The 13457-nt window shown below is 32.4% G+C and overlaps 1 protein-coding gene across 10 annotated transcripts in view; it reads left to right on the forward strand.

Moving 5' to 3' along the window:
- The window catches only part of Scrib (scribble planar cell polarity protein), a 163809-nt gene that overhangs the window by 39570 nt on the left and 110782 nt on the right, over positions 1–13457 (forward strand). For all 10 annotated transcript variants that reach the window (XR_013002471.1, XR_013002469.1, XR_013002470.1 and 7 more), the window contains exons 3-4: positions 13123–13201; positions 13287–13376. Coding sequence is in view for 7 of the 10 variants with exons in the window: in XM_076383588.1 (XP_076239703.1) it covers positions 13123–13201; positions 13287–13376 (169 nt within the window). In the remaining 3 variants the exon portion in view is untranslated. The remainder of the gene's footprint in view (positions 1–13122; positions 13202–13286; positions 13377–13457) is intronic.

Raw genomic sequence — 13457 nt, forward strand, 5'->3', positions numbered from 1 at the left:
TAGCTTATAGAATACAACGCTTTTCATCAGTCGCTTTAATACAACGTGTAAAACTTCTACAGTATTAAAAATTTGCTAAATAGTAAAAAAGATCAGCTAGCGCGTTTTTACATAACTTAAAAGTTACTATAAAATATATATTGTGTATATTTAAGAAAATAGAAAGTAAATGACTTAAATACTTACAAAAAAATTAAACGCTTAGAATTATTTTCTTTAGTATTTTAAAACACAATAAAAAGCAAGTATAATTAAAAATTCTGTGATTGTAAGGCAAAAAGACCCAACTCACGTTCTCCCATTTGAAGATATTGGCAGTTAAGGTTTCAAACTTTTGGATTTATTGATTTGGAATTACGGTCTGAACTCGATTTTTGGAAATGTGACATATATGTAGGTTGCTTTATCTTAGAGCCACAGAATGCTGAGGTGACAGAATTACAGAAGCGACTAAAGAATTAAATAGTATTCTCGAGGAATACTCTCAGAAAAATAAGAAACAACTTTTTCCACTACAACACTACAACATCAAAAATAGAAAATAAGCAAAAACTAGATAAAGTATACATACGTATAAAGCGCTAAAGGACAGAGTTTCAAAGTAAAGTGCAGGGTACGTTAGTGCTATTTAGTAAACGTGTAGTGATGAAACATCTATGTTGCAGCCACTACATTAAATGTTGTTGGACATTAAACTAGGAATATGCTCTTCCAAGTAGACAAAAGATAATACAGTTAACCTTCTTTATGCGGTAGTAATTATCAGATGCAATTACAGCAATTATATCGTTATTGCCATTATTGTCTATAGTATACATCTTTACGATAAAGTTTATCGCCAGTGATTCTTACAATCATAGCACTCAGAATTTTGTATTTCCTTCATACGTTAGACTTTATCCAGTTGTAGTTTATTATACTTATTATTTTTTCATTTGATCTGCTTTAGAATATTGTTACGTAATATCACTGTTTAATTATACCGCATATGGATTAAATTTTTAGGATATTATTTTATCTTATTTTATACATTTGTAATTTTTACATTGGCATGTTAACTATTTTAAGATAACATGCTTAATGGTATTGCTAGAAAGTAATTCCTTGAAATTAAATAAAAAGTAAAAAAGAGAGAAAACGTATGATATTACAATTTTACATTGTTATCTAAAGAAACTTGCATTTATAACACAAAATTCTGATATTGTATTTGATAATGAGTTAGATATTTTAAAAAGATGCCTACATTAATCTCCAGAAGCTAAAAATCGCATGTAACATGCAAGCTAGTTTAAACTGTACAAATCGTTTCTTTCACGTAATTTGTTTATAAAACATTCAAATTATGTCGTATTTGGTATCATTTTATCGTAGAAGATGAATCGATTGATGGGCACTTGCGTTAAAATTTAAGAAACGCAGTACAATATTTTCGATCACTCAAGCCTAATGTTATCTTCGTTTTATGTTCTTCCCTTCCAATCAAGAATTAGTAATTTTTGAACAGGTCATTGCGTGCGAAATTATTTTTGTCCATGTCCATGCTCACTTAACTATATGCAATGAAACGGGTCCTATTCTAACAAGGGAAAATTACGAACTGGATCCCCGCTTTTTGGACTAAGCTGCGGTCAGATTATAGGCACAGGAGAGTCTTAAAAATATGCAAAATACTTGGGGTTTCTCAACAGCCGTCTCTATTAAAAATGGCTTTAAACATTTACTCATTGGTTGAAGTATCAAGGGAATGAGAGATCAAACATGAAGCGTTGTAGTCGGGAGCGTAAGACGTTAGTTTCATGATCTGAAAGTCGTCATTTCGAATCTACATTTAGAGCAGTTTTCATTTATGTCCTTTTTCAAACTCATTTTTATGTCTTTTTTTTCTCTTTATTCATTGATGCCTAGATAAATACAGTAATGTTACGGACGAGAGCCGCTCTCGGGTTTAGTCGCGGCTCTCGTCCGTGACTGGTAGTCGATTCGGTTTCCTTTGCTCTCGGTCGCCGAGATAATTGGTATACGACCGGAGAAGCAAAAAAAAGGGTCTCGCTCGAGCTCGATGCCCGAAATCAATGACGTCAGAAAAGACAAGGATAGCATTAGGGATTTAATAAAAAAAATTGAAGTTTCTTATTTGCAAACAGATTTTCACGCAAGTAACACCAATCGATTCCTTGTGCTCTCCCGATAAAAATGATATCAAATACGACATGATTCCTATTATTTATAATAAAGATATTTAAATAATAAAGGTTGGAACCCTGCGACGGTTACGGAGAATCGTCAAAGTTACTCTTCCATCAGTTCTTTACGAGCTAAAAATGACAGTAAATGAAGATTTTGCTAATAGAATTTATGTATATTATATTTAATTGATGTCGGAAAGAAGATATTGAAAATAAAAAAATAAAAATTTCTAAACATTTAAAACAGAACTTATATACTTTTTGTGTTAGGCTTTCTTTTTCTTAATAATTTCAGTCATTAAATAATTAAACACAAAAATATGAGGGAATAATAGGGAGTTACTGAATTGGGGAACTTTTCGTAGGATTCTAACATGCTACGCACGAGAGCCGCGCTCAGGTCTGGTCGTCGAATCGACTACCAGTCACGGACGAGAGCCGTGCTCGGGTCTAGTCGTAGTGAGGTGGTAGGTAACAAAAATAAGAATTCTCTCCGTAACCGTAACACACTCTTTTAATAGTTAAACACACGACGTGAACACAAGTTACAACAAAATGAACGACAGCTCGACATCGACTTTGATTGTTCGAGTCTCGGTCAAGGAATGTCTGCTCCTCCATCCTTTTGACTCTTGGGGGCTACCTACCCCCAGCAGTCTCTTGTCCTTCCAATGCGCGCGGAAAAATTACCTGCCGCGAAAACGCAGGCCTATACACATCTGGTTCCCAGATGGGTAACCTCGGCGAAAACTCCTCGCTACAGACCTTCGGGAAAAACCCCGGTCGACATGCCGCTTCCCAATCTTATGCTAGGAGGAATGGTAGTGCTAGTCGCTACAGTGGCTATAGAATCGACTACCACTCACGGACGAGAGCCGCGCTCGGGTCTGCTCGTGGCTCTCGTTCGTAACATTACATAGCATATACAGTATGTCCCACGAAATCCTGGACAGTCGATTATTTGGTAACCTATTAAAGATACAAAAAAAGTTTTTATATAAAATTGAATGGCAAAAGGGGGCTGATTTATTGGCCGTAACAATTTTTTTTTATCATTATTGTTTACAGAGATATGAAAGTTAAGTTTGGTTTTTTAAATGGGATTATATATTTTTTGTTTGATCAATAGATAATACGTTTCAATACGAATTCAGCAAACATTAATGTATACACCTTTTTTCAAATAGTTTTTAAGATATTATACGTAAAAGTTTACTGATTTTTGGTACAAGAAAATCTGCGAGACCAGGAAGCACAGTAGGAAGTCCCGACTCTCGACCACACTTAAAATGCTACGGGTTAAACCGTACCGTGTCTCTTGAAACTGATACGAGGAGACTGGGGTAGGAACGACAGGCCTAAATTCTACACAATAATTTTGTATACACCATAGTAATACCATTCACATCTGAAAAAGTTTCTCTACCCCTTTTGTACGAATTTAAATTCAAATTCTAATATTACATTCTTGTAGTACATAATATCTTGCCATCATAAGTATTTTCCATTCAAATGTATTGCCAATTTGTTAATTACTTCAAAGTACGAGCAACACTTTAGCTTTATCCATTAGCTTTATTTCTTTACTAAAACATGGGCGATATTTTTCTGCATGCCGTAAAGGTAAAGAGTTGTGAAAAAAACTATTGTGTAGAATTTAGGCCTGCCGTTCCTACCCCAGTCTCTTCGTATCGGTTTCAAGAGGCACGGGTTAACCCGTAGCATTGTAAGTGTGGTCGAGAGTCGAGACCTCGTACTGTGCTTCCTGGTCTCGCAGATTTTCTTGTACCGAAAATTAGTAAACTTTTACGCGTAATATCTTAAAAACTATTTGAAAAAAGGTGTATACATTAATGTTTGCTGAATTCGTCTTGAAATGCATTATCTATTGATCAAACAAAAAATATATAATCCCATTTAAAAAACCAAACTTAACTTTCATATCTCTGTAAACAATAATAATACAAAAAAATTGTTACGGCCAATAAATCAGCCCCCTCTTGCCATTCAATTTCATATAAAAACTTTTTTCGTATCTTTAATAGGTTACCAAATAATCAACTGTCCAGGATTTCGTGGGACATACTGTATATAACGCGATGAGCGTGACCTTTCTTTTTACAAACCAAGTTTAATGTATCTTTGTTAAAAATAATCGGAATCATGTCGTGTTTGACATCATTGTAATCGGGAGAGCACAAGGAATCGACTGGTGTTACTTGCGCGAAAATCCGTTTGCGAATAAGAAACTTCAATTTTTCCTATTTAAATCCCTAATGCTATCCTTGTTTTTTATGACCTCCTTGTTCTCGGGCGTCGACCTCGAACGCGATGGTTCCAAGAATTGGTTTCTCGGCGGCACATATCAAACAAGGTAATGGGAATAGACCGCGGCTCTCGTCCGTGTAGACGAAACGGCTCTCGTCCGCAACATTACTGTATTTTGAATCCCAGACGTTTGTAGCTTGACTTATACTACAGTAATGTTACGAACGAGTTTTTTGCTTCTCCGGTCATGTACCAATTATCTCGGCAACCGAAAGCAAAGGAAGCCGAATCGACTACCAGTCACGGACGAGTGCCGCGCTCGGGTCTGGTCGCGGCTCTCGTCCGTAACATTACTGTATTTCAGTGGTTGGTACAGCGTGTATAGTGTGGTGCGAAAGTTACTTTCTGATTTATTTTATTTACAACACCATTAATTATCATTAACAATGTGTCTAATTACTGCAGAACGAAAGATTTACTGTTGTAGTTTTTTCCATTAATTTTAAAAGATTAAATCTGTTATGTGGCTCCTGTTATTTTCTTTACAAAGACGAGCCATATCATTTCGTGCCATATGTCGTTCTTTTAGTGTCGTTAAAGTTTCTGATTTGTTAGCATAAACCTTCCCTTTAAGATAGTCTCAGAGATCAAAATCTGGAGCGTTTACATAAGAGGAACGCAATGGTCATTTGAACTCTGCATACCCCCTTGGTATCATTCTTGTATTTATGAAGTTTAATTTTTTCAACGATTTCAATTGAAATTTTGATATACTTTTGAATAATTTATTTTTTAGATGAATATAATCATCAATATTAGAATAAATTGATCCTGTTTCTAAATAAGCTTAGTTACAAATTTTGATTATAATTTTCTTCTTACTAGATTCTTGTAGTCATTGTCAAAATTTTTGACATAAATCGAAGGAGATTGAACTAGTGATAAAATATTTAGATTACAAAAAAGTTGATTTTCCAAAAATTGCAATTGTAGAATTTTGATTAGTGTTGGTGGCATTGTTAATATTGTCACAGAAGCAATTAAATATATCAAACCTATTTTTAACATTAACCAAGGGAACTTTTTTGTAAATTCATTCAATTAAACGATGTTCACTGGCAAAACTCTAATTTTTTGAATATGGTAAATAATTGTTCGTGAGAAATGATTTATAAATCATCTTCACTTGCTGAATTTTCATTTATGCAAATGTTACCGACACTGAACCGATCGAACTGTTTGCAACGAGTGAGAGACGTTTTTTATAAAGCCACTCGTTTCAAGGCTCAATTTCGCACAAAATGTAATCTAAAATTGCTATTATTTTGTTTATAGTATAAAACTTCAAAAGTATTTTATCCGTATTTTGTGTTTTGCTTATAATATTCACATACAAATTTGTAAAAAAATTGATCAATATTTAGTCGAGGAAAACAACAAAAATATGCCATTTTTTAGTATATTTTTTAAACAAATTGATATTTTCAATAAGTGTTTATATCAGTGGATTCATCGTTCAAAATTATGCAATCGTCTTATTTTTACCATTTCACTAGACACAATAGTTTTCGGGATATTAAGCTAAATGTGTTTTCGATCCTCAATTGTGGGGGTGGTTTTCACCCCTCTAACATGGATGTCAGCAGATAAAACAAATAAGTGTTTAACATTTTTTACTAATCTACAAACGTGCTAAGTTTCATCAAAATCGGATGAAATTGTTTCATCCGATCGTTTTAGTAATGCCAGTGAACGAGATTTCGAGCATTACATCTAAAGAAAGAGAGCTTATTTGTTATTCATAGTCTCTCTTGGATGACCTTGAATGATCTTGTGTTAATAGGTACTTGTATTCGTCTTGAGAGGTATTATCAGATACTAAACAGAAAAATGTGGGATGTCATTTAGAAAAAGAGAAGTGACCTTCACATGTTTTCAGCGACTCCACCTACAAAAAAGTAGACATGACCATATGATGACCCCTTTAAAATCAAACAATTTTTATATAAAAAATGTTTCTATTACTTTTACAATTTAAAAGATAATCACGGTGGAAATTTTTACTGAAACATCCTGTATATTTTTTTATCTGCTTTTAATTTTTTCTTCATTAAGTACATAGGCCAAAGTGATTAACTCCACTTTTTAAAATTTTAGTATCAATATACGTACTTCATTAATGCTGGACTTTTTGTTAAGTTTTTATTGAAATCGATTTGGCAAATAAGCTGCTCACATGTAAATATTTTAGTATATTGTACGTAACATTTGAATTCTATGCTTACAACTCATTAATCATCTGTTCCCTCTATCGCAGTGTCTTCTTTAAAGGTAAATTAAAAAGGCTGAGGGTGAATGTTCCAAGCTATTTATAATGTTTACAACGGTAGATGTGTTCAAAGGAGAAAACCTGTTCTGTATTATTTATCGGTTACTTAATTGTGGGATAGTAGAGCCGTTTATAAGTGTGATTATTAATTACAACTCTATAACTACAAAATACATTTGTATTAAAGATGTAGAACATATTATTTATAAATGTGTGAATTCCTAAAGACTGAATATTCTAATTGCTTAGAACATTTTTTTTATTTCTGTTTTTTAAAGGTGTATTTTAAGAGGTTACATACATATGGATTATGAAACAATGTACATATATTATACAGGCTGAATCACGCAACTATATCACCTGAATTTTCTTGTAAACTATTTGTTACATAAATAAATATTTTAAACGAAAGTTGTTTTGTATGTAAAAGAGTGTCCCAAAGAAGAACATACTTTTGATACCGAACAACTTTCAATCGAAACACTTTCTCATATGACAAATAGTTTACAAGAAAATTCAGGTGATACAGTTGCGTGACCTACGTGTGACTCAAAAGATGATGTATACATTTTTGTATATATTTATAAGACCTTTTGATATGTATAAAGAAGAACGTGAAATAAATATGTAATACTTATTGATACAATTTAATTAAAAGTACAGTTTAAAGTGTAAGTTTTAAACAACGTGATCGTGTTTCGTGTATTTTGTATTAGTATTAGTAAGCATTAGAAAGTATGTATTAGTAAGCATCGTATAAGTTAGGTTTTCCAAATGTTCGATTTAGAAATCAGAGCATTCTTTGTGTGTTTTTAGAGTCGAGCATATCATGATACAGTCATAGAAGAGATATAATGTACATGTAGGCTTGTATTACAAGTTGAACGTTCCTATTAAAATTACATATTAATTGGTTAAAGGGCGTTTTTGAAAATATTTTCTTCAGTTCTCAGTTTTTATATATTGTTATAATCAATATTAGTGAACTCCGTAAAGAGATCTCCTTTTTCTTCATTCATTATTGTAAATAGGATTGTCGTACTCTTGGTTGCATCTATGTCCGTTAAGGACGTAGTTGAGAACAATTGTATTGGACTCAATTAATTTATTCATATTGGACCGTTGTTACATTCTTGTCATTTTCAAACAATAAAAACGATATACTTTGGGATAATATTGAAACGATACATTTTGCTCTGGTTAGACTGACACAAAATCATCCTTGCGGCTATAATCGAACCTTTCATATTATACATAAAATAATATGCCGAAAATACGGAATAAAATTTTTTGACATCGTGCTTCGTTTTTGAGAAAATTGACTTTGAATTTTAGTCGAGGACGATATATCGAAGTACAGTTTTAGACATTTGAGGGTAAAATGGGGTGAGAGGAAGTCTCTAATTTACAGTAGAGAAAGTCAATAGTTAGACCGTGAACCTTTTCCTAATAATTAAAATAAACTTAATTTGTTAAATTTTATAACAATTAAATTTCTATGTAACACATGGGCCTTCTTATTTTCTGAATGTTTTCAAAAAACATATAAAAGTAAATGTTGATCATTATTAGGTGATTAGGAATTAAAAAAAGATATAATAATGAATATAAAAAATGAGGCGCGAACCTGTGCCTGAAAAGTATGCAGCGATTTAGCAGGTAGACGCTTTGTCGCTGCGCCATTGACGCTGTTAGAAACATAGTACATTCGAAACATAACTAGCTCGGCAGTTTTCATCGGACGAGTTTATTTACTTTCTGTAATTGTTATGTTATTTTCTTAAGTGTAAAACTTTGAACATTGAACGAAACACTTATCTTTCAAAGAATGTACGAAAATTCGACGTATATGTTACTTTGACGCGACAGAAACGACGAAAATATCGGTTTTTGATTTTTTTTTACTATGGCGCACCAAACCGAAAAATCTGAAAAAAATCAGAGATACTAATAACAACAATATGTATTTACTGTAAAAATATGATTGTAGCTCTGAGATTGCTTTAATGCGAAATCCGCGTTCTTTGGCATTTTTTTTCGTTTTTTATTTTTCACGGCTTCATTTATCGATTTAGAAATCTCAAAAAATTATACAATATGTATCTTGATGTCTGAAATATCTCTGATTTTTTGTCGAATTAAAGTAATTTCCAAAAAACCTGATTTTCTATTTACTCCATTACTATCCCCCAGGTTGAGATAGAGGATTGAAAATTGGCACAAACTAGTTTTTTCTGATAAGCTATCGAATGGCTCATCCCAAATCAAATTTGGTTTGGGAGCACTTTTGACCTCCTTATTCAGCTAGGCCCTTTCCGTCATTTTGTACTAGTACATAACAAAATGTTTCATTGATATAACACAGCGTTTTTTAACGGTGGAAAACCTGACACGCCTATTTCTCCCTCTTCAGTAGAGGTTACCATTACTCATCCGGGAAGTGATCATGCTAGTTCCTGTACTACGTTAACGACAGGCAAAGATAAGGACAATATTTACCTCCCAGGAAGGACATTTTTTTAAATGAATTTTTTTCAGATTTACTATGAATTGTTCCATTTCTGATGTCTGTATCATCAATACTTGTTAATATTTACAAGTATATGTCAACACAAGAAATATATTAAAGATGCACCCATAATATATAGCAAAATTTTGTAAATATTAAAAATAGAACAATTTATAAGTTTAAAATGGAAGAGTACAGCACTGGACATAATTATATGTTCATCTTGTTTTTGTGCCTTTATTTTTTTATGATTTAAACCGTCTTTTTTTTATGTCAATAAGCCTGTGTTGAAAATCACACTAAAAAGATCGTGTCTTGGATAGCATGTCATAAAAAACATAATTTAATTTCAATGTTTCATAACACAGAACTTGTTAACGGTAGAATAATAAACTCCATATACAGGGTGTTTGACAAATAGTGTTAGAAATTTTAAAGGATGATTCTAGGTGTAAAAATAGGATAAATATCGAAAATGACAGAATTGTGTTTAAGGCTTTATTTTAGAGTTATTGATTGTTTAGAAAATGTCTAAAATTCGTGTGAGACGTGTCTGACTTGGGACTTATTTTACCGACTTCGCTGTGCCTGACCTAACTACAGTGCGATTTTCCAGAGTTGAGTCTTGGGCGTGCCAAGCGACCGCGCATGCCCCGGCAGGGACCCAACGCTAGATGCGCACTTCAAGCTACGTTGTCAGATTGTGTAGTCAATCGGATCTCTCATATAGTTTATCAATCTAACGGATTCTGATACCGATTTAACATTATACGGACCTGCAAGAAGTTACGAGGTAGTTTAAGGAATTGCTTAATCTGTTTTGAGTTTGAGTTAAATGAAATCGAGTTGTCCGCCTCCCCAAATCGCCAATAGAATTCGACACTTTTGTCAGCCACCATTGAAATAGCGTTAGGTGGCTCCACTAAGAAGGAAGAGCGACAGACGACAGACGCCAGACGAAGATAGGGAATAAGCCACGACCTGTGAAGACCTACGACTAAGTATTCATAGATAATTGGTTAAAGCCCAATGAGTAGGGCGTGCGTTGCGTGGGAGAAACACCATTTACGAATTAGAGAGCGACAACATCGTAAGTTAGAGGACCTGGCCACCAGGGCCCAACTCTAGAAAATCGGGACTGTAGTACATGTCAGCAGTAAAACAAGTCCCACGTTAGACACATTTCATGCGAATTTTAGTCATTTTTTCAGTAATTCATAACTTTGAAACAAAGCATTAACTGCATTTTCGTTTTATTTTAGCGTCTCTTAAAATTTCTGACACTTGCTGTCGAACAGCAGGTTCGACATATATTTTGTTTATAATGAAATGCTGTACATGTATATTTTGGTACAACAGAGATATTTAATTGCTTGCCTCTCCCAACCGTAAAAGATACATGTACAATAAGTAGAGGCACGGTATGTAGGACGATTAGATTATATGTAATGCATGCAGTTATAGATTGTAAAGTACAAGTATATGTACAATTTGTTAAACGAAAGTGTTCGATGCTCGGTGACAGCGCTAGTTGGAATTGATATTCAGTGCACAGCTCAACACTGCCAAATCACAATATTTCACAGATTTGATATTTGATAGAAATATTGATCCCTCAAAATGTACAAACTATTTAATTTGCTTTATCTATTATAAACATGTTTTAACTATAATCAGCAATAAAACTAAACACTGGATGCAATTGATATGAAAGTACATTTATAATATCGCTCATATATTTCAGAAGTAAGACAACTCAAAAAAGGATGTTTTTCAGGGAAAGTGAAAAACTATGCACTTAAAAAATAATAATTTACTAAAAAAATAATGTTGACAAAAAAAGTAGTTTTATTTATAGATGATGTTCTTGTCATTATTTCAATAATTTATAATTTATATTTGACGAGTTCTTTGAATAAACTCTTCAATTCCAATGTTTAATTAACAAAATTTGTATTTGATATAATGAATAGAAGTATATTTACCGTAATTGATTCATAGTTATAACCCTTAATTATATTTAAGATATATGTAACGGGCGTTTCTAAACATGTGGAATATTTTTGAAGGATAGGTTTTAGACACGAAGTTGGAAACACCTACCTTTTTAGTTACACTCTGTTTTGTATTACGTTAAACACTGGTCTGGAATTCGTAAAAAATAACAAAAACAAGGAACACTCTTGAAAAATAGATTGTAGTTTAAAAAAGTTTAAATGCATATACGTCCAGAATCGCATAGTTTTTTGTTATACCGCATTTAATACTGTCTAAGACACTTGCCAATTACTTGCCTCCACGGTGGTCTATCCTTTTTAAGGTCCTATTAGACCCAGAGATATTCCGACCCCACAATGAGTCGTACACAGTCATGTAGTTTAAAGAAAATATCACATTGTACACAATATAAAACAACTTATAAATAGCGAACTAAACATTTGCGGCATATGTGCACATAAACTTTTTTCATTGTCTACATACGTAGAACCTATCCTCTAAAAATGCCCCACATCTTTGGAAACATCCTCTATAGTATCATAAAGGGAATGTAATATGTGTTACATAAATGCGATGTAATACATACATAAAAAAATATTATCGTCATAATCTAGAAAATCATTTTAATGTCTTTTGAACCTAACAAGTCTCGAAATGGTGACTACACAGTCACTTTTTTGTTATATTACGTAGGAAGAAACAATAGAGAAAATAAATGTTAAACGGATCTTTACATTATTTACATAATTAACACCACACATAGTGTTTTCGAATAACATGTACAAGTGGGCAGTAGGTGATTTCTTATGAAAAAATAAAAATATGAAGAATACAATTTTTTTTGTTTTTGACTTCGTTTTCGAGATAATCAAGTTTGTAGATTTGCTCCATATTATACGTACTTACGACTGGGTCATTCCACGCGAAATCGGGCACGTTTTGGAGTAAGTTTTTGTAGATTGCTCAAATTTGAATATGTTGTAGTCTTTAACGATATTTAAACGTACTCCATAGTATTTTTCAAAATTTTGAAAATTGTCGATTTTACAGTTGTTTGAAGTTAAGTGCTAACTTTTCTTTAAAAGCTTATAGCTATTGAAACAGTAAGCGATTGGAGATGAGCTTTACGAAGCTTATAGAGAAAACATTGAAGTTTGTACAAAAAATTATTTCGATTAAAAAAAGTTGTTTTTTAACTATTTTGTTTGCAATTATTTCAAACAAATGCAGGTTTTTAAGATGGTGCGCGATTTTAAAAATCTGAAAAAAAAGGAAAATATAGTTTGATCCTTCCCCTTGAGGAACAAACTTTTAAAAAATATGGACATTTTAAAATTGGCCCTGTGAAAATTGCCGAAAGTTGACGCTGTGTTGAGTCGCTTAGCGTCCCTTAGCATATTAACATAAGATGAGGTTACCCAAGAAATCAGAATATTATTTTCCTAATACGATGGAATTTAAGTTTTAAAATTTTCAAGCCCTTAAACTTCCAAATCTTTACGTTTTTGAATATTCAAATTTTTAACTCGTAAATTTTCGAAGTTTTTTTTATATATCTGTTTCAAGTTTCTGAATTTAAATTCTTGGAAGTAAGTATTTGAACTCTATGTGACCTTATTATATAAGCTAAAAGTTAAATTAGCTTGTTATTTATGTAAAAGGCATTTCAGAATACTTTCTTCTAAACACTTTTACATGATTTTAATTATTTATTACATGATTTTAACCATAAGAAACATAAAAACGATGTGAATTTATAATTGTGTCCAGTATTATATTTATAATTAAATAGGATTTGTAATTATCATTTGGTTATTTTCTCATTACAGACATACCGGACATTCCTGAAAACATCAAGAATTTACGAGCGCTTCAAGTGGCAGATTTTAGTAGTAACCCAATTCCAAGGTTAACAAAATATTTTCTGTTTCCGTAGAGTGCACATTATATTCGTATCCAGGAAAGCTAAATAGTTTTCTATTTGTATTTTTAGGCTACCAGCAGGTTTCGTACAGTTAAGAAACTTAACTGTTCTAGGACTTAATGATATGTCTCTTACAAATTTACCACCCGATTTTGGAAGGTGAAAATAAAAATTTGTATTTTGTTTGAAATTAAAATTATGTAATTGTATTGTTAACTTGTTTTACTTTAATACTGATAG

This window comes from Calliopsis andreniformis, chromosome 8 (assembly GCF_051401765.1).
Source record: "Calliopsis andreniformis isolate RMS-2024a chromosome 8, iyCalAndr_principal, whole genome shotgun sequence".
Classification (NCBI taxonomy): domain Eukaryota; kingdom Metazoa; phylum Arthropoda; class Insecta; order Hymenoptera; family Andrenidae; genus Calliopsis; species Calliopsis andreniformis.